Source organism: Paralichthys olivaceus, chromosome 10 (genome assembly GCF_024713975.1).
Source record: "Paralichthys olivaceus isolate ysfri-2021 chromosome 10, ASM2471397v2, whole genome shotgun sequence".
In the NCBI taxonomy this organism is placed as follows: domain Eukaryota; kingdom Metazoa; phylum Chordata; class Actinopteri; order Pleuronectiformes; family Paralichthyidae; genus Paralichthys; species Paralichthys olivaceus.
In genome coordinates, this window is record NC_091102.1 from 2,688,461 (window position 1) to 2,710,000 (window position 21,540).

Below are 21,540 nucleotides of genomic sequence, written 5' to 3' on the forward strand. Positions count from 1 at the left end.
TATTTGTCAGACCGTATAATTAAAGTGTGTAAAATAACTAAGTGCAGTAAATACATTATGATGTTGCATTATGGGATAGGCGACACTCAGCAAGTACTTACTTGAAGTACCTGAAGTATTTTTAAAAGCAGGTACTGACTTACTGTGGGAGCCTCTATGTGCTGTAGTATTTTGAAGATATATGCGTTAATTATATTATATAAAATTATATTATATTTATAAACTTGGATCTAATCTCATCATCGTCTCTGTAAAAACTAAGTGACATTGTCAAGTACAAAAAGTTAACGAGGTATTTGTACTTTTACCTAAGTGAAATGTTTGAGTACTTTCTGAATTACCGATGAGACGGTGCATTATCTTTGCAGGAAGTATCCAGGATGAATGGAGGTGCTGTTTGCTGCAGCTCAGGATGAATCATCACCTCCAGACAAAGACGCTGCTGCTCTACCATCGCTCTGTGAGGTTGTGCGTTGTGTCAATGGGTTTTGAGTGATTCTCAATAAAAGCATTTACCGTTTACATCATCAAGACGAGCAGAGTTCAACCGGCCACCCTGCACACGCGTCCTTGTGCAAGTCACTAAATCGCTGCGAGCTCCAGAGGCGCCGCTGTCTCCCTGACCCTGACCCCCCCCCCCGACCTCTGGAGCCCACGAGGAGAAAAGGCAATTGTGTCCGAGCGATGAATAATGTATCGCAGGTTTATTGTAGCTCCACGCTGACCACCAATCTTTACTGTTCGGCCTGTCACTCCAACTGGACAATAATCAAAGGTCAGAGGTCAGCCGCGCACCACGTGTGTCTAGAGGCAGGTGCATCATGGGAATGTGACACAGACTCACTACAGAGAGGAGGGTTGTGTGTTTTAAACGTTGGGATGTCGTTCTTCTCTATTTATTTCCTTTTTAATTAGCGTAGAATTACATTCGATGATCAGATTTAGAAATCTGTGGTTTCAAAGTTATTAATAAATGAAGTGGCAGAAACAGGAAACATGAGATGTTAAGCAGACGAGAGAGTTTTTGTGCATAATGGATGAAATAAATATATCCAGGTAGGGTGTGTGTGTTAGTGTGTGTGTGTGTGTGTGTGTGTGTGTGTGTGTGTGTGTAGTGGGGGAGTCATTTAAATGGAGTTCAGGAGTCTGATGTCTCTAGATTATTTTTTAGAAATAGTTTAAACTCCATTTCACCCCCTGATCTCACAGTTTCTGGCCTGTGGTCGTTAATACACCAGTGGGCGGCTACCTCTTCACCTGAGGGACTCGCTGCTCCACCAATCAGAGGCTCCGGCTGCCTCCAAATCTCCCAGCAGCCGCGCGCATTGGCCGCTCCGCGCGTCAGTCACGATTCCAAGTGAGGGTGGGGGGGCAGCGTGTAGGAGGAGCCGGGCGGCGGGTGTGAGGCGGCGCTGCTGTCAGTCGTCTTCCATGTCCTCGTCAAAACTCGTCTGTTGTTGCTCTTAAACGCGACCGGAGGCTGCAGGAGTCCAGTCCGAGCCGCGCGCCCCGCGGTGCCACAGGAGCGGATCCTCTCTCTGACGCGCGCAACTTGACTCCTGCACTTTAACATCGACGTGTTTTTGGGGGGAGAAGCGGAAGAAGCGGGGATCCACCGGGAGCTGCAGCCACACACGCCTGAGTGTCTCCAAACATTCTCCCACCGCCTCACCTCCATCCCATCACCTCCCGGAGCCGCTGGAGCCGCTGGAGCGGGATTACCCAGAAGTCCAGCCCGCCTCCCAGACGAGCAACGCCGGGGAACGCTGGAGACTTGTTGCGCGTAATTCGGCGGAGCGCGCCAGTTCATCCAAGTGGTTTCTGTACCTGCGATGCTTTGATTTGAGCACGGACACGTTTACGCGGCGCTGGAAGGGACCGAGAGCAGCTCGGAGTCGCAGCCTGAACCCAGCTCCTCTCGGCGCCCGGTGACGATGAGAACATCCGATCATAACAAACCAAATCTGGTTTGATTAGTTTCCCTCAGTGTGACGGAGCCAGTTCCTCCTGTAAATGGCACCGACTCTCTGCCAAGTCAAACTTTATCAGATCCGACTTCATTAGAGTCACTTTCTGCTTCTTCATCATCATCATTTCTCTTCTTCCTCGTCGAGCCGCTTCTCCTCATCGACATGTCTGAGCGAGATGGAAACGGAGACGCGCTGTGCGGGGACGGAGCTCCGGAGTTCATCCCGCCGAGAGCGTCCCGGGGCCGGCGGAGCGGAGTCGTCCTCCCCGGAGGCGGCGGCGGCCAGGACACCGACACCATCCTCCTGGAGTCGGTGAAGGCAGCACCGCGCCGGAGCAGCATCATAAAGGTAAAGAAACCAAACTGCTTTTTAAACCACTTTGAATCCTGCACGTGAACCCTCCAAACTCCTGCTGGAGCCATCCATCCCCTCAAATAGCCAAATAATGGTGTAACAGAAAAAAAGTGCATTGGGAGAAATGATGCCAAAATAGTGATAATATCGTTTTTGACAAATGATGCAACAAGTGGAATAAAGTGTCTCTTAAAGAATCTGGAGTAAACATAGGAGGGACAGTGAGACCAGTCCACACCTGCGTCCTCCGAGGCCACTCTGGTTTTACGCAGCAGATGTGTGACAGCAGCTGATAACTCGTCCCCTCTCCTCCAGTGACGCGCATCACATGTGCGTAAGGTTCGAATGCCTTTGTCCTGTTGAAAGTGGCCTCACCGCATTCTCAGATGACAGGATAACTGTGTTAGTGAGAGGAAACTCTGGCCTCTGTGTGACACCTCAAATTAAAACCATCTTAAAGGATTAAAGCTTTTTCTCTTTTACAACACTGAGCTTCCAGACATTTTTTTTCAAGGATTTAGCACCATGGCAGTGAAGTCTCTGAAAAAAACAGTGACTCCTGTAACTGGATTTATCTTGATAGTTTAGTTTCTCACATACTGAGCGTTGTGGTGTCATACTGTAGTTTTCCAGCCTCCTCACCTGTGCTCAGGTTGCAGGTCACTGGACATGGAGGATCATGTTTGGGGATCAGCCTCTCCACCTCAGGTTATCACCTTTCCCACCGGCCGCTGTGGTGGAATGTGGCCAAGTACATTCACTCAAGTGCTGCACTTGAGTAAAATCAAAGTATCTGTACTTTGCTGTCGTAGTTTTTCCTGTGCTATGTCTCACGGCTGTAGTTACGAGGGTTTAGGAGGATCCATTGACGACAGTGATGTTTTCATGAGGGAATAATCACCTGATCACCACAGAATGAGACATTTTTATTTGATCAGTCCGCCATGTTGACGACTTGTTTCTCTAAGCTGGAGGACATGTCTCCACTTCCCTGCATTCGACAAAAATGAAGCCATAATATCCCAGATACAGGTGCTGCCAACTTTGGTGAATGTGGCGTGGTGTCGAGGTCCCACCCATACCCCGGTGCGACCAATCACAAGTCGCTGTCAGCTGTCAATCACGATCTTCCGCCTTGTGTTCCTTTCTTCAAATAACGAATTAAAACCAAACTTATCAGAAACATGAACACTTGAACAAACATCAGTCCGATAAGAACCAACTGAAATGACAGAAACCGTCTCACAGAATGTATTTGACTTTAAGGTTTTGTCATTGTTCCATCCACTGACACGGAGGAGGCGTGGTTTATGATCTATACTGCAGCCAGCCACCAGGGGGCGAGCAAGGTGATAAATCAACTTAATGTGAAAGTTGTTCCATCTCGAGCCGCTACAGCAGAAAAATACTTTATGAAGGTATAACAGTAGGTATATGCCAAAAGTTGTACGGAGTATTTGTACTCTCTGTTATCAGTACTTTTACTTGAGTAGATGATCCGAGCACTCGATAGGACCCTGACTTTGAGGTCATCCGATTCATGCGACGTTAAAAGCAGCTGACGGAGGTTCATGACCTTCTCAGTCCGTCTCACATCTGACGCTGATATCAGGCTCCAGCTCTCAGCTCAGGTCACAGGGAAGGTTGTGGTTCTCACCGAGGTCTTGTTCTCCGTGTGCGGCTGGTGATTCAGCCCAGCGAGCCTCATCTGGGAGAACCAGACGGAACAGAGAGTCCTTTGACTGCGGCCGGGGGAGGAAGTGAGTGAGAGACCGAGCAGATGAGGGGAGCGATGTCTCTGACAGGCGCCGGTGAGCGGTGACAGCCGGGGCTCGGAGTCGAACCTCCGTAACTTTCAGAATCTGACTTGAGAGTCTGAGAATCTCAAGTCAGATCATTAGGTTGAATTTAAGTGATTAAGTCATTTTAGTCATTATTAAAAATATAATCTGTAACAACAATTCCTTTCCTAATAACTCCACCAGTGTTGTGAACCACGTCCAGACCAAATCTAGCCAGACCAGAAGAGGAGGTGTTCTGGGTCTGGATCAAACTGAACCATGGTTCTGTTGGTTTGCAGAGTGGACAGATTGGACCTTTGGACCAGTCACAGGAAGTAGAGACGGCATTAAACAATAGAAGAAGACACAGAAGAGGAAACAGCTGCAGTCCTCACCTCCGACGATATATAATGTTTGAAACCACGAGGGACGTTCAGTTGGTGCATTTGAACTAGTGTGGAGTATTGTAGTACCGTGGAGTACTGTAGTACTGCGGAGTACTGCACCTGACGCTGCTACTAATACCACCAGGATGTTACCATGGCAACCACATGAAGCTTCAGTCATTTTCTCCATTCGAACAGAAACGCTACATAAAAAAAACCAACTGTCAACACGCCCACGTCTACAAACCAATTCTTCAGTTTGCTCCCTAAATTACAACGTCAAACCAAAACCAACCAGATCACATGGAAACTTTCAGGTTCACGAGAGAGAGACGACATATTCAGATGAATCTGTGCAGTTTGTCGCAGCCCGGTTGAATTCATAAGACTTTAAAGGGACGTTGCGCAGATAATAGTTGTATTGACTTCTGTTTTAGAGAAAATCACAAAAAAATGTTCCACCAGGTTTCTTGGAAATCCATGTTCAGGCACCTTCAGTGAGTTTGACTGTCACTCGATCAGTGTGGAGCCCTGGTGACGGAGGATGAGATGGTTTGAGATTAAACGTCTCCGTTTAGGGGGATTCGTTTGGAGGTTCCCAGTTGAGAGGGAGAGGTTTGCTCCTGCACAGCTCAGATTACTAAGACAACACGTTACCTACTGCACACACACACACACACACACACACATGCAGGCAGTTAAGGCCGTCCTTGTTCAGTCTGCAAGCTCTCAACTGTTGCACGAAGGTAATAATTGCATATTTAGCAAGAGTCTGCATGTAGAGTGGGTGTGATGAAGAAGAAGTCTCTCCTCATCATCATCATACTTTCATACTGTTTGTTTCCACTTCAAGGTTTTTCAAATCTTATTGTTCCACACTGTCTGAGTCTCTGGATCATTCTGTCCCAGCTCCTCATGGTGTTCATGCCCAAGACTTTCTCCTTGTTTTATGCACATTTCCTCAAATTCAACCTGACGTTTTGAATAATGTTTGTGGATCTCCTGTGCGTGGACGAGACAGACTTGGTTAGAAATGATAATCGCTAATAGTTTCTTGACTGTGTGTTGAAATACCAGCGAGAGCAGATAACATTTTATTTACAGTTCTGAAAGGAATGTGAGACAGTTTGGACGTTAATCACTGACACGGTGGAGCTGATAATCGCAGAGTCACCTGAACCTGAGAACGCGTCGGCACACACGCACATGCGGGACACGCACACAGAGACGAGTCACCGTTCGTGTGTTCGTCATGGAAGTTCGTGGAAATGGAAAAGATTCAAGTCACATCCTGCACGTCGTGGATTCATCTGTAACTGACGATTGATCAGTTGCATCAGTTATTTTTTGTTTTCGAGGGAGGAAATGATAAAAAGTTGGTTGGATGATTTGCAGAACGATCACTTGACGTTCTTCTTTAAACTCATCGTGGCCACAGTGAGTGAGAGGGACGAACCACGGGGGTTCGAGGGCAGTTTGTCTGTTTGGTGGTGGAGCCTCTGGTGACGAGACTGATGCTGTTATGGTGGAAAAACCAGACTGAGCGTCTAGAGAATCAAACTGACCCAGGATCTGACTGGATTCAAACAGCAGCGTGCATTAATTCATGCACTTTATTTCACAAACTTTGTGTCTGAAACTTTATATTAAACCAAACCAAAAGTTTTCTGTGAGTTTGGTGATCTTTTGTACTGATGATTCATGCGGGAAAGTTTCATGTCAGTCCGAGACTTGAGAATGCTCCAGCAGCAGAGTCACCCCCTGACCCGCTCTGCCAGAAATAACTCTTCCTCCTTCTCCAGTTTAATAAGAAAACAATTATATGTACTCCGGCTTTGGAGAAAGGCCCTCTGGAAATCCTGGAGGATGCACGGCAAGCAGAGAAAACCGTCGAGCTGCAGCAGAGTGAATAGTTTCAAACTCCCATTTTCTCTGTAGCTAATAAAAATTGATCTGTGACTCTGGGGATATCTTTCTAATGGACTCGTGTATATTCTGTTGGGCGGTTTCTCCCATTTCTGCTCCTACAAATGCTTCAAAACTAAATGAAAAACCTCGAACTGCATTTCCTCATTCAGGATCGTTTCCCTCATTCATGCATTGTTATTCAGGCCGCAGCCACTTCTGCATGGATGAGCTGCAGCGGCCGCCTCATCTCATATTAAACGCCAGTTAAAGGGACGTTAATCTCAATCAAGTTAAACACATTAGGGTCAGGCTGTTATATTAATTTTCCACCAGCAAACCACCAGCAATTAGCTTACAGCATTACTGCGTAACAGGCCAGAAGGCAAACACCCGGCTCGCCGCAGACACGCCGGAGTGGGATTAACAGTCGAGCCTGCACACAAGTGGAGGAAAACACACACACAAACACACACACACACACACACACGGACAGGTTTTCCAGGATGAGGCTCGGGGGACGGCCATGGTTGGACGTGTCCCTGACAGCTCTGTGCGTTGCCTGACTGCTCGCTGTCTCTCCAGCTTTTGTGTAGAGCCATGACGCATCGGTGCAGAGTCTCCACTGGTCCTTCGGGTCGGTGAATCGATCTGGTTTTATCAAAACCTTCGCATGAGTCACAGAAACAAGACCTGGAGGATGAATTCAGACCCGAAGCAGCCGAGTGAGGCTGGATGTGAAATATGAGGGCGTGATGGTGAAGCAACAGATCCATGAGATTAAAGTATTGGAAACGATCACGACGGAAACTATCGTGTCTCCTCTTGTTGCGGTGTCGCAGCGTGACGAATGTGTGTTTGGATGCTTTTGTGTTGTGATGAATTTGATGATGTCATTATGAGGCTCATTGACATTTTTTGTGGATGTAGAAGTTTTGCAGATTTAAAAAGTCTGAAGGAAACACTGAAACATCTCGTCGGGAGAGTTGCTGATACTTCCCCCGTCATCGTGACGTCACCAATTGTATGATCTGACACGCCCCCCCCCCCCTAACGAAGCTACGTAAAGCAGAGGCCGATGTTTCCTCACAGAGACGGAGGCTCACAGCCTCGACTTTAAAGCGAAGAACATGAACACCATTAACGCTGCAGTCGAACTGGAGCCGAAGTTACAGATTTATTAAAATCATCAGGATTCATTCTCCAAAGATGCAGAAGCTCTTCTCCCTCTTGAGATGCTGTTGCTCCCTCTGGTCCAGTGCGTTGGACCGACCCTCTGACTGATGCTGCCGGCGCTCACGTTAAACACCTGAACTAGTTTTAAAATGAAAAGTGCACAGATGAGCCTCCTGTTGTCTGAAAGTGATGAAAACTCCTGAGCAGGCCTCGGTGGATCTCTGTTTATGTTTGATGTGAGTGAGTTTATTTTGGTCTGTTCTCAGACACCGAGCCACGTGGGTATCTTATCCCTCTCTGCCTCCTCCACCAGCTGCACTCAAACTCCACATTGTGTTGTTGCTCCTCTCCGATCCCTCCTTCTCTTCCATTCAGCTCCACTTTGATGTTTTTTCCGTCGTGTTCCTTCATTTTATTGTTCTCGCTCTGCTCCGCTCGCTACAATCGTCCGTCTGACTCCCCGCTGTGCCGAGAAGTGAACAATGATCTGTTCGCAACGTTCTCCTGGAAACGGGTCAAGAGAAATGACAAACGTTTTCCCTTGTGATTTTCTGTTGTTGTTGTGCGTGTGTGTGCATGAGCATGCAGAGCCATTAGGGCCACTGAGGGTCCTCTGTCTCCAGTGTCACTCTGCTGCTGGTGCCACGTCTCTGCGGGAACGCACCACCTCATCACAGCTGCTGCTGCTGCACAGAGAGAGAGAGAGAGAGAGAGAGAGGGAGAGACACTCATTTAAAGCATGTGTGAGAGAGAGAGAGAGAGAGAGTTCATGTCTGTTATTAGAGTTAATGCGACTGATGTGGGATTTAAACCGTGACCTTCACTCCAGAGGCGGCAAGTTCACCAGCGCGGGAATTAAAACACCCGAGCACACAGGCGCATTTTTTAAATGAATAACTGAAAACACACAAAGTAGTTTAAAGTCGAGAGGCTGCCAGGGCGACTGTGGCAGGGGCGGAGGAGAGAGGGAGGGATGGGGGGGGGGGTAGGGTGCACGCCGTTTATATTTACAAATCACTTCCTGTTGTACCCCCCCCCCCACACACACACACACCCACACACATACATCAGTATTAACACAGCTCTGTGTCACACAGCTGTTTAATATCGCCGCCAGCCCTTTTTTTTTTTTTTTTGCCTCCCCTGAATGGAGGAATGTGTTTGGACAGGTTGTAGTGAAGTGAAGTGCAGACGAGAGAGAAGACGTGATGGAGGCAGACTCTGTGTTTGTGTGAGAGGTCACCGGCACGTGGAGCTAAACTCAGGGTGGATATATCTTCCACTTTTTGGTTGTTTGTTTTTTAGCTTCTTCAGGGTGCTGCTGAGCTCCTCTCTGGTTATTTTCAGGTTTTTCCTTCACATTCTTTTTGTCTTCTTCTTTTCAGGGTTTAACTTTTTGTTCCGATATGAAAATCCATCGTCTGTTCTCACCTGAGCAGCAGTTTAAAGTTTGGTGCAAATGAGTGGTTTGTTATGTTTTGGACTCTCGTCTTCGCCGCCCTTTGCTCCGTCAGCTCTGTCGAGACGGTTTGCGACTGATCGATGACCTGAACACGACACGAAACATTAACTCCGCTCTCATGACTGAAGCACAGCGGCTCCAAGTGTTTCACGATCGATTAATCTGCCAGTTGTTGTCTTGATTGATTGACTAATTAATTAAACGGTGAAAAAAACTCATTATTAAATATCTTGTTTTGTCTGATCAACTGTCCAAAACCAAAATAAAACATGAAACATTCAGTGTTTTTGCTGCTGATTGACTCATCGTTGATGATGAAAAGAGCTTTTATTGTGAAATTCATCGGTTTTAAAACACGTCTGTTCCTGGGTCTTTGTTTAAAAGAGGTCAGCAGAGGAATGAAGTTAAAAAAAGATCGTCCTCTACGATCCCACTAGAAAAATGTTGTGTTATCACGTTGGGCACTGAGGCATTTTTATCTCTGCTGCTGCACAGGAATGTCACTAACGATGTTATCATGACGTGCACTCGTGAATTCTCTTCTTACGGACGATAGTTCAGCTGCAGCTTATGACCAGGCCTCTCTCAGGTGGTTAACGCAGCCTCGACCTTTGAATGACCATGTTTCAGGTGAAGCTCTTATCTGAACTTCTTCTGCAGACGTCCTGCATCAGTTATGAGCCGGCTCCGCTGCAGCCGACATGGTGGTTTCTGAAGCCGCCGGGTGTGTCGGCCTGTGTGGTGTTATCGTCTATTACAATACACACACACACTAAAGGTAGCTATGAGCTGCTGAGTGTGTGTGTGTGTGTGTCGCTGCGTGTGTGTGTGTGTGTGTGTGTGGGGTGGGGGGGGGGTGGGGGGGGCAGGGAGCAGGAATGCTGTGCAGCTGCCAGAGTCGGCTGCTCTGACTTCATCGGGACTATAGAGGAGATGCCTGGCACCGCAGATGCACACACCTGTTACCATGACAACCACATACAAGACCCGCCTTGACTACCCCTCACCCCTCCACCCCCGTCCCCATCCCAGCCCTGCACTGTTTTCATAAAGTAACTTGGATCTGAAGTGAAAACAGGTCACAGACGACTGAAATGACATTCTCTCTCTCTCTCTCTCTCTCTCTCTCTCTCTCTATCCCGCAATGACGAAACACAGACACATGTAGAAATGTTTTTAGTTAAGGTGTGTGCACATTTTGGATTCAGTAACTTCACAATCAGCTCTGCGAGGTTCGGAGATGCACGTTGAGGATGCTGTGTTCTTTCAGCGGAACAAGAGTCTGATGAAGTCTTGTCTCTTTATTCCACCAGGAGTTGGTTTTGAATGAAGAACGGATTCTAGATTAAATTGTGATTCAATGAGGAGTTTTCAGACGAGCAACATTTCTTTCAACGTGACTGTTTCTCTTTGTCATCGTCGTATTGTGTTTGTGAGTGTAGCCTGAGGCCTCGTGCTGAATAATCACTGGGTGTGGTGCTTCGACCATCAGGTGATACACACCAACACGACGCCGCTCGGTTTTAACCACGTCTTTTTCTCATGATCAGGGAAAACCTCTCTCTCTCTCTCTCTCTCTCTCTCTCTCTGTGCTGACGCTCACGTGTGTTTCCATGGTAACAAATGATCATGCCTTATTATTCGGTGGCTTGTTGCAGATTTCCACCTCGACGGATTCCAAAATCAACACGGGCGGTAGAAAAATATTAAAGTTGTGGTTCAGCGTCTCATGCTACGTATGAAGCTGCTGCAGATTAGCTTATCTTATTTTAGCTTATTTTATATTTGCATCAGAGCTGGATTCCCTGCAAGTGACCCATAAAACCACAGTTAATTGATTAATTGATTGACAATTAAAGATTAACTCTAAATGTAATTAGTGCACCTACAAGCTTTGAGAAAGAAATACAATAAACCAGTTTCTTTAAATGTTGAATTATTCCTTTAATAGTAGTTTCATTGTTTTTATTCATCCCCTCCGCACACGCACACACCCACACACACACACACACAGGCAGGTGTGGTTCCTGGATGCAGCCATCAGTGGTCGCTAACAAGATTACTGCACTTATCATCGCTGACGTCCTTTAGGGACAAACATCTGTCCAACATCTGTCTGTCCCTGGTCTGGTTTCTCTCTCTCTCACCCTCTGGGATCATAAATTATCCGAAAGTTTCAGCTCAAAGTTCTTTAACTGCAGAGTCTGTTTCATCTGAAGCGTAAAGCTGTCACTGTCGTCGACTCTGGCTCTTGACACAGAGCAACAGTTGGCATGTGTAACGTAAACTGTGACATCATCATTTCCCAAATGATTCATTTTACATGTTCATGCTGATGAAGATTCTTTGAAACTCTGCACTTTGACTTAACATTTAGTTTTTTTTTTGTGAATGAGAGGAAACAGTAAATTCATACTTAAAAACTGGTCATGGTTTTATTTCTGCAATAATTTACGTAAAGTGACTAAAAGCTTCCTGCACAGTTCTGCAGCTGAGGAATAAATGATGAAATGAAAGTGAATAAACGTGATGAATACACAGCAGCAGATGCTGAGAGATGAAAAAAGTCACCTTTTGTGAAATCTTGTGGTTGTGATTATGATCTGAACGATCAGAAGTCGCTTCAGACGGGTGAGTTTATGTTCCGCAGAGGACGACACACAACATTTGATTTAATTTATTCATAAAGCCAAAACACGATCTTACATTATCCTGAGGAATCTCCAGTAAATGTGCTGCAGGAAGTTATTTTAAGATTATATTTAACTATTAATTTAACAATGTCACCGTGTCTGAAAGAGGAAACACAGCAGGGCTCTGCTTTATTTCTTACAGTCTATTAAAATGCATAATGTGCTTCATAAAATAAAACAGCAGTTATTCACATTAACTGCTGCACCAGCGGAGGAAGCGTCCCCTGAAAACAACAGACACGAGTGAATACACGAGTAAATACAGAGAGTCTTCTGACAGATAAAGAGCTGGTGGGGTTTTTCGTCTCCTCCTGTGGTGCAAACACCACTGATATGAAAACAGAGGAAGTAACAGAGGAACAGGAAGATTTCATATCTGCTGTGATGAGAGTCGTGATGAGCGACGGCAAAACGAGCTTCACGACGTCTTCACTGTGCAGGAGAGACACTGTCGTAGTTTAAAGAGCCTCCGAACGCTTCAATCTGCTTTTTCAGCTGCAAACTTTACATTTCTAAATATTTCTTTAAATATATTTCAGCTGGATTTAATGTCACGTTCATCTAATTAAGTTTACAAAGAAAATCGACATCGTCTGGAGACGAGAGGGTGGGCGTGTCTGAAGTTGTCCCGCCTCCCAGTATGATATGTAATTTCTCAACGTTTTATCCCAGGAAATGTGAAGAAATGATTTCAGATATTATTGAAGTTACAGCACCAGTGCTCTCGTTATCTCTCCCTGTGTCATCCGCCCCGTCGCCACCTTTATTCAGGCTCGCACAACGAATCGTCGGAGAGCGGGAGAGGTGCGGGGCGCTGATAGTGACGCGGAGGGTGGTGGATCCAGAGTGAGCGTGACATAAGTGGAGAGGGACAGTCAGGTGCTTCTGAAGGCACCGAGTCGCTGTGAATCATCATGCGGAGGAAGCGAAAGAGGAAAAAAGACGAGAGCAGAATACGATGAGCAAAAAAATGTAGAAACAGAAAAACAAGAAGCGACGCTGCACTCTGCTTTATTCTGTTAAATAATAATCTGCTTCTTGTCTTCTCTCTTTTTCTGCTGTTTCCCATAAACTGAACAATTCATAATCCTCATCACTTCAGAAGCAGAATAATTCTCTAATTGCCTCCTGGTGCTCGGTGTTTACAGCTTCATTTAAAGGTTCAAACGTCCTCCGATCCTCCGTCTCTACGTTGAAATATTCATCCTGTGTGTTGTGTTTGCTGCCCTCAGCACTGATGGGATGTTCTGCTGCTCTCTGTCGTCTTTAATCCGCCTCCTATGACATCGCATGCAAGAATTCGCCATTTCCCGCCCATGACTTGTGTTGCATGATTTATAATTTCTATATAAAACCTCTCCACATGTTGAGCTGCTGCGTGACATCATGTACAGTTTGTGGAAAACTGACACACGGCCAACGTGGTTTTATTTGTGCTGTGAGCTGCGACGGAGAGGCCTGTCTGTGTATCACAAGTACAGGTTTACCCAGAATGCTCCTGTGCTAGGTGGTCATGTGAGTGGACATTAAATTTAGACTTCTCATGCGGACTGTTTCTCCTCTGGAGGACAATGAGGATGCTGCTGAGTAAAGTCACCCGGAGATGTAACTTGTGCAGCAGGACGTTCAGTGTTTTTCATGTCCCATCTGCTAACATGGAGGATTTATGACCTACACTGCAGCCATTCACATTTGAGTGGTGTCGTGTCGTCCATCTTTATTTACAGCGCGCGCTCCAGCCCTCGAAAAGTTTCAGCGACAAAACCTACACGAAGTAGAAATGATGCACGAGTCGATACCATAAGGACTTAAATGGGATATTTATTTTTCATCTGTGTGTGATCTGGGTAAACAGATGTTCAGTCCGGCTGCAGCGGACTGTCCTCACCGCTGCTCACATCAGTCTCTGGATTTAGATGGTGAGGTCATCTTGGTCCCAGTGGGTGGACACATCACATACGCCATAAAAACCTCCTCGTTAAGACTCTGGCTCAGACTTTCCTCCTCGTCTCCGTCACCGAAATGTAAAAGACTCCCTCTCTCTCCATCAGCTCCTCTGAGCTCCAGCAGCCATTTGCTGGACGCCACCCGTGACCTCTGACCTTGGGTGAGGACGTCTTTTCAGTTGGTTTCCTTGGCTACTGAGAAGGGAAAAGAAGAGAAAAATCCTGGCTTCTGCGACTCCTCCATCTGGCTCCTCTTTTCATACCCGCGCCCCTTTTTAAAGTCTTGGCCGGTTTGTGGAGGCTTTCAGCCGAGCGAGTTCCTCTGTGGATGCAGGAAGCCGAGGATTTCATTGGAGAACATGATGAATGCGTTAACTTCCACCTGGTTTCAGTTTCCTGCTTAAGAAACCGAGAGTGGACATTTTTATCGATTGTTTTTTTTGTTTGGCTGAGGTGGAAACATTCGGTGCATCGATAAAACACAAATGTTTATTAATTATCTCTGGAATAATGAATTATAATGTCTCTGATGTTGATTTGCTGTTCGGCACAGTCGTCAGTATCTTTCCCGCAAACTTGGACGAGCTGGGGATGGAACCACAACCCGCTTTGCCTCAGTCACAGCTGCCCAACAATCTGCAGCAGAGGAAACTTAAACCTTTGAAAGTTTTCCCCAAGTCTTGAATAGAAAGGAAGCTAAAACAGTTTTTCCTGCTTTTCATCATCGGGATTCACTCGGGACATTTTCTTAGTGATGGACGGAGCTGGCGTCACGTTAGCAGGTTTGTTAATGAGCACGGAGACGGGGAGCCCGGCTGGTCCACTCGGTGGCCGGGCGTAAACACACTCTTTTCAAAGCAGGGATTCCACTTGGGGATAGTGAGACACACACACACACACACACGTGAACCCCACGTCTTTGCTGCAAACTATTCACATTTGAACAAGGGCTAATTAAAATAATCACCACTTCTCCTGCATGAAATCTTCCCTCTGCTGTTTTTTTGTTTCTGCTGCAGGAGCCGAGGCTTCATTAGGAGCTTGATCGCTCAATTCGAGCTCTCTCTCTCTCCTGCCAGATTTTCAGTCCTCTCATTAAGTCATAATTGCTGACATTGGCCTCTGTGGTCACTTCTGCCTCTTTCGTTGTACAAACTCTCGTTATATTTTCAAGGTGGAGGAATTCAATTTGCAGAAAAAAAAAATATATATATATATATTTTGTTCTCCAGTATGACATTGACCCTGAGGAGAATAGTTTGTTCTGTAACTCCATCGACAACTAGAATCGTTTAAATTCTTGACGCGTCTCAATGTTTAAATGTCGACATTTCAGATATTTTCAGGAAGGAAAAATGTTTTGAACGGAAACTCTTCAGCAGTTTTTGTTGAGCGAGTCGTACAGAAATACACATCAAGTTCAGGTGTCTCCATATAAACCTCATTCATTGATGATTAGATATTCACTGCCACTAGATGTCTCACTACAGCATCAACATCTCAGATCAAAAACAAACACTTCCTTGCACACGTGATTGAATTCCTCACTGTTAGCAACCAATTACCACTTTCTCATAATATTACTTTCTTCTCAAAATGTTACGACTTTATTTACAATCACCACTTTATTCTCCTGATATTAGATCTTTGTTCTCAACTACGTCTTTATTCTTCTCATATCACGACTTCATTCTCCTAATGTTGAGGTTATTCTCGAAATCTGCAATTTAGTTTGGTAGTTATGACCCTAATACTCCATCATGCATAGAAATTCATCCAATAATATATATATATATATATAAATATTTATCGTGGACCGGAGTGGTGGTCCAATCAGAAGCACGTCGCTAAGGTAACCGTTCAGACTCGTCAGAGAGGAAGATAATTACAACGCTGTGTGAAATGAACACAAGTAACAGAAAGGTTTCAAATCACATGTGACTTATTGACGAGCAGCATTGACAGGATGGTCACAATACTGGATGATACAACACACACACACACACACACACAGTTTCCTATTATAGCTCACTGTGTGTGTGTGTGTGTGTGTCAGATTAATGGACACGAGGATTCATCCGTCAGTGAAACCAGCTGAGGTCAGATCAGACACCAGTGGAAACATTGCTGTGGGGACACGAAGTGATTTCAGATACAAGCTGGTGTCTCGGTGCTTCATTGTAACGGGGCTCTGTCATTACAGCTTCTACATTAGCGAGCCTTCGTGCTATGTCGGTCGTTTGCTCTAAACGAGGCGGCAGTCCGTGACTTTTCAATCCTATTAGTCTCCTGTCCTGACACTTTGACCTGAGGAGCAGTGAGCATGATTTGATGATTCGTCATGGTGTCCCAGAGATAATCTGCTGCAGCTAACTCTGACAGGATTACAAAGAGACGCGGGCTAAGTTCATCTATTCACTTTGCATACCTTCTTATTCCGATTCGAGGAATGTGGCATGGTGTGAGAGGCCTCCGCTCCATCAGGCAGCAGAAAACACGCTTTTCGCTCTTAGTAGTTATTTTAAATTGCAGGTTGTCGTCTGTTATGTTTCCACACATGTAAGAAACATGTGACGTGTTTCTCCGCATTAACGAGGTTCTTCTGCCGCAAGCACGTTTCAGAAAACTGAAGAGATAAACGGAGAGAGAGCAGCCGTCAGTACCTCGGAGTCATTCCTTCGTAAATATTAGATCTGAATTTAATTAATTTACCATAATGGTCAGATTCACACTATATTAATAAAAGAAAACAAATTAATGAATCAAGCACGTATCCTTCATCCATCATCAGGTGTATCCCAGTGTTCTGAAAACATCTGTAAACGACATGTTCTATGTTTTCTCCTGTTGATTTGGACTCAGTCAGCAGCAGCTGTGTCGAGCAGCTAATGGAGGCAATTATGATTCTATTGTGTTTGAAACGTGCACAAGCATCGTGCTCCGTGTCAGAGTCGGTCAAACCTGAACACACGCGACGCTTGTTTTTAATTTTACGAATGTCAATATTTCTGATGAGAAATCTGTGGAATCATCATATAATTATTTAATAAATTATTTAAAGCAAATCAAACAATTCACTTTTCATACATCTAACGTAAATAAAACAATTAAAACCATTCTTAAATAAGGCAAAACAATATAAACAACTTAAATATTCTACATTTGAAAAAGGAACAAAGGCAGAAATAAACAAAGAAAGATGAAATACTAAAAGAGAATAAAGATCAAATCAAATGTCATAGAGAAATTAAAAATACAATAATAAAAAATATATATATATATATATGATGTAAAAATACACTAATAATAAAATAAAGTCTTTTTTAAAATAGTAAATGTCAGGTTGTATCTGTAGTATTTTTTTCACTGTGTCGGACAGAGATGGAAACTAATTACAGATGAATCAATAATGAAATATCGATGATCAGTAGCTGTGGTTGTCTGTTGATGACCTGAGGCAACATTCAGCTCAGAGTGACACTGAAAATAGCCGAGTCTTAAAAAAGACGGCAGAAACCTCCTGAACTATCGGACCTGGTTTAAAGCAGATCATGTTTATAAATCCCAGCTCGTCTTTTCTCATCCTGAGGTTCTTAGTTCTTCCACTGACCACGGACACTAATTGGGATAAATTTAAACATTGATGACACAGAGAGTTAAGGTCAAAAAATCAAAACCGCAACAGTTAGCGACATTCTGTCACCAATTAGTTTAATTAGCCGGCTGGTGTGTGACTGTTGCACCTTGGCGCCGCAGGGCCGCATCACATTGTTTACCTCGCCACCTGCACCGCGTGGGACGGATTCGTGGCGAGTCGGAAGTCCCGGAATTAAAGAAACAGTGTTTTAGTGAATCCTCACTGAAGATCAGTCTGTTTTCACTACAGAATGTTTCACCGTTAAAGTAAAGTTGAAGTTTTTATCTGATTGTGTTTGTGAAATGTAATCCTGCTGCTGTTCTGAAACCTGACGAGGATTTTTATAAAGTTTATAAAGTATGACTTCAAGTTGTGTCTGAAGTTTGTCTCCCTGGAAATTCAGTCAAATACCTAGAGAGCTCCGAGACTTTGTCTCTTCAAGACGTTAAAGCTGCTTTCAGACCTGAACTCTGGATATTCTCCTGAAATGATCTACACCTCTACACCTCTACATCTCTACAGCTCTACAGCTCTACAGCTCTACATCTCTGTACCTCTATATCTCTACAGCTCTACATCTCTGTACCTCTATATCTCTACAGCTCTACATCTCTACACCTCTACATCTCTGTGTCTCTACACTCTACATATCTACACCTCTACACCTCTACATCTCTACAGCTCTACATCTCTGTACCTCTATATCTCTACAGCTCTACACCTCTACATCTCTGTGTCTCTACACTCTACATATCTACACCTCTACATCTCTGTGTCTCTACACTCTACATATCTGCACCTCTGCACCTCTATATCTCTACACCTCTACATCTCTGCACCTCCACATCTCTACACCTCTACATCTCTACACCTCTACATCTCTGCACCTCTACGTCTCTGCACCTCTACATCTCTGCACCTCCACATCTCTGCACCTCTACATCTCTACACCTCTGCACCTCTACATCTCTGCACCTCTACGTCTCTGCACCTCTACATCTCTAATGTGTGGGAAAATGATCTGCGTGGGTCTATACGACTCCGAGACGAGCTCTTAACTCAACCTGTTCTTTTGTCTGCCTCACACATTAAACACCCACATACTCTTCTTCCTCTCTCTCTCGTTCTCCGATGACAGGTGGGCCTCCCCTCGCTCTCTCTCGCTCTTTCTCTCTCTCTCTCTCTCTGTCTCTCGCCCCGTCTCTCCATTATGCTGCCGTATCGTAAACATTTCAGTCACACTTAGTTGCAGCGCTGGCTCATTTATTGAGCGCTGCTCTGTGTCTGCCAGCGCACAAAGCTGTCCCCTCCATCTCCGTCTCTGCCTGTCACCACTGCTCGCTCACAGCGCCGCCCGGCACAGACGCACACAAACACACACACACACACGCACACAAACACACACACACACACGTACACAAACACACACACACACACACACACGTACACAAACATACACTGGACTGTCTCTTCTCGTCCATCTTCACTCCATCTCTCTTCCTGTCCGGTTGCCATTGTGTGTCCCACCACTCTGTCTGCTTTATCTTATCAGGAGTTTCTCCCCCTCTCTCTCTCTCTGTTCTCCCTCCTCTTCCACTCTGTCCATCATGGTGTCCTCTCAGCTGCTCTCACAGTAAAGTATGGTTCACTCTCTGTAGTGTACACACACACGTTTGATTCTCTGTGTGCGTCTTTCACATGATTAACTCGTATTTAGAATAAAGGTGCAAAGAATCGCTCTATATTCGTCAGTTTGTGTCACGGCTGTGTACTTGAAGTAGTTTTACTATTTGATCTCTGCTGTTTCGTGTCTTATCATCAGAGAGACGATTATTTTTTCTTCCAGCAGCTGGTGGCAGCGACATGTTTCATCTGAAAGTTTTCTTTCCAAATTGAATCCACCTCATTCTTTACGTCTGGTTACTTGCAAATGATGAGAACTGAACTTATTGAGATTTTATTTGCAAGAATTGTTTGAGTTGTTCAGCGGAACAAACAATGATAAAAAGTAATTTACCCTGAATGGAATCATTTAACTGTGTCAGTGCGCCGTAGAAATGATTAAAACGTTTCCGTTAACCTCAGTCGATGCTGCTTCGATTTCTTCATCCTGCAAAAGCACAAAAAGCACAAAAACAAATCCCCTGATATAAACCTAGATTAACAAGTTGCTCACTAATGCTCGTGACAAAATAAGCTGTGGCTAAAGATTGAAATGTGCACAGGGCCTGAGCAGCAGTCAGAAGAATGACCGTCTCCATGTCCTCTGCTTGGTCTCTCTAACATCTCCTTTTTTCTGTCTGTCACTATATTTCCCGCTTCCTTGCTGGAGGACGTCTCGTCTAGACGTCTCATTAAAGTCAATAACATGGAGCGACTGTGTAACAGAGATGACTGGAGGCGACTGCTCTGCCCCTAAGAACCCGGAGCAATTTGTGTCTGGGAAACGTGAATCTGTGGATTTTCATGCATGTGTCCATTCATGAACATACGTGTGTGCGTGTGTGTGTGTGTGTGTGTGCGTGCGTGTGTTTGGTAATTTGTTTGGAGCCGTTTCCTCCCTCACTGAGAGAAGTGGGGTCTTATCTGAGCTCTGTGTTAGAGCTACTTTGGTCTGGAGCTTGTGAAGCATGAAACTGGGGTGAATGCAAATAGTCTTATTGCACACCTGAGATCCCCAAGAGGCCAATAGAGAAAGAGTGTGTGTGTGTGTGTGTGTGTGTGTGCGCGTGCGCTCGAATGTGTCCTCACCCGATGTAATTGAAATTCGTATACGGCGTGACCCACAACATTGTCGCACTAAACCATTAGCTGTGCAGCAGTGCACGTCAGCCTCATATTCTCGTCACGCGCTGCAATTTACCTCCAATAGAAACTTTCAATAAATTGCCAGAAGGGTCTTTTTTTTTCTCAATTTCTTTTCCCCGCATCCAGAATCGAGCCAGTTCCAGCTGAGACTCGACGTCAACTCGTCCGAACATTCAGGAAAACGTTTGTCTCCGAGTTTATTGATTCCTTTTATCGATGTATAAAAGGAAGCATAAAATCAACGTCCAACTCGTGCATCAAAGCAGTTTTTCAGACCTGGGGGTAAAATCCGGAGAATTGGTTACAGAGTTTACCAACATCGTCTTTATACGAGGAGGTCAGGAGGAGAAAGTCCAGAGCGTCTCATTCTGACATTAGCTTTCACACGTGCACCTCCTCCAGAGAAACTACAGAGGAACTGCAGAGTTCAGTTCATGTCTGAAAGCAGCTTGAGGAGTCGAGGAGGAAATTCAAGAGCCAGTTTTACCGGCCGAGCAGCTTGTTACTGAGGGAAATGATCCCATGTCATAGAAATATGTCAATTCTTTCTTTTACTCAGAGCTTGAATTAAATCACATGAGTGATGAGAAGACTCTTGTTACCACATGTTAGAGGAATCAATTAAGAATCGAACATACAAGTAAAATCAATAATGGCACCAAACCCGATCAATTCCAACCTTTAACTTTTATTTCTTTTAGAATTTAAATATTTGATTTTAAGGTGTTTCAGCCATGAGCGACACATGAGATTAAATGAAAGGGTTGATTCTCAGATGTGAGGAGTAACTTTACGTCCCCCCCCCATCGTACATGATGCGTCGGACTTGGCGTAGCCATGCTGACATCTGTGGATATATAACCACGATCTGTAGTACCGTCTTACTTAAACCACAAATCTTCGTCTCATGGATTAACTGATTATGTTTAAGTGGTCAAAGGTCACAGAGACCTCATGTGAGTCATCCGGACGTAAATCATCCGTGTTGTGGTTCACGGTCGACGTCTGAAACCTCCAGGTCGTCTTCTGTTTAACCTTTAAAGCTGCGTTGTACGTTCTGTTTGTATTTTCCCAGATTTGTCTTCTTTGTTTATGCATAAATTATAAATACAACATTAGTCTGACAGGTTGTTGTTGTTGTTGTTGCCATTTTTGTCCCTCGAGACATTAACATGTTCTCAGGAGCCCGAGCTGAGACAAATAGTTCAGAGTGAAGATTTTCAGAGTGAATGTCTTGTGTGTGTGTGTGTGTGTGTGTGTGTGTGTATGTGTGTGCGTGTGTGTGCAGTACTTATTTCCATGGTTACAGTGATCAGGATGGCCTATGAAAGCGTGCCTCCTGCGGACATCATTGTGAGCTCTCATTACAGCCCTGTGTGTGTCCTATCCAGCTGCGAGAGGGACATGGAGAGCGAGACACTG

General features: G+C 45.0%; 1 protein-coding gene across 2 annotated transcripts in view; it reads left to right on the forward strand.

The window, feature by feature from the left end:
• The first annotated feature begins 1,381 nt into the window (after positions 1 to 1,381).
• plcl1 (phospholipase C like 1) overlaps positions 1,382 to 21,540 on the forward strand; it is a 56,283-nt gene continuing 36,124 nt past the window's right edge. Inside the window, exon 1 of one of the 2 annotated variants that reach the window (XM_069532595.1) lies at positions 1,382 to 2,318. In XM_069532595.1, coding sequence (XP_069388696.1) covers positions 2,133 to 2,318 — 186 coding nt within the window. In that variant the 5' untranslated portion in view covers positions 1,382 to 2,132. Of the gene's footprint in view, positions 2,319 to 13,738; positions 14,456 to 21,540 lie in introns of those variants that run through there. The other variant, XM_069532596.1, reaches the window with a different exon arrangement.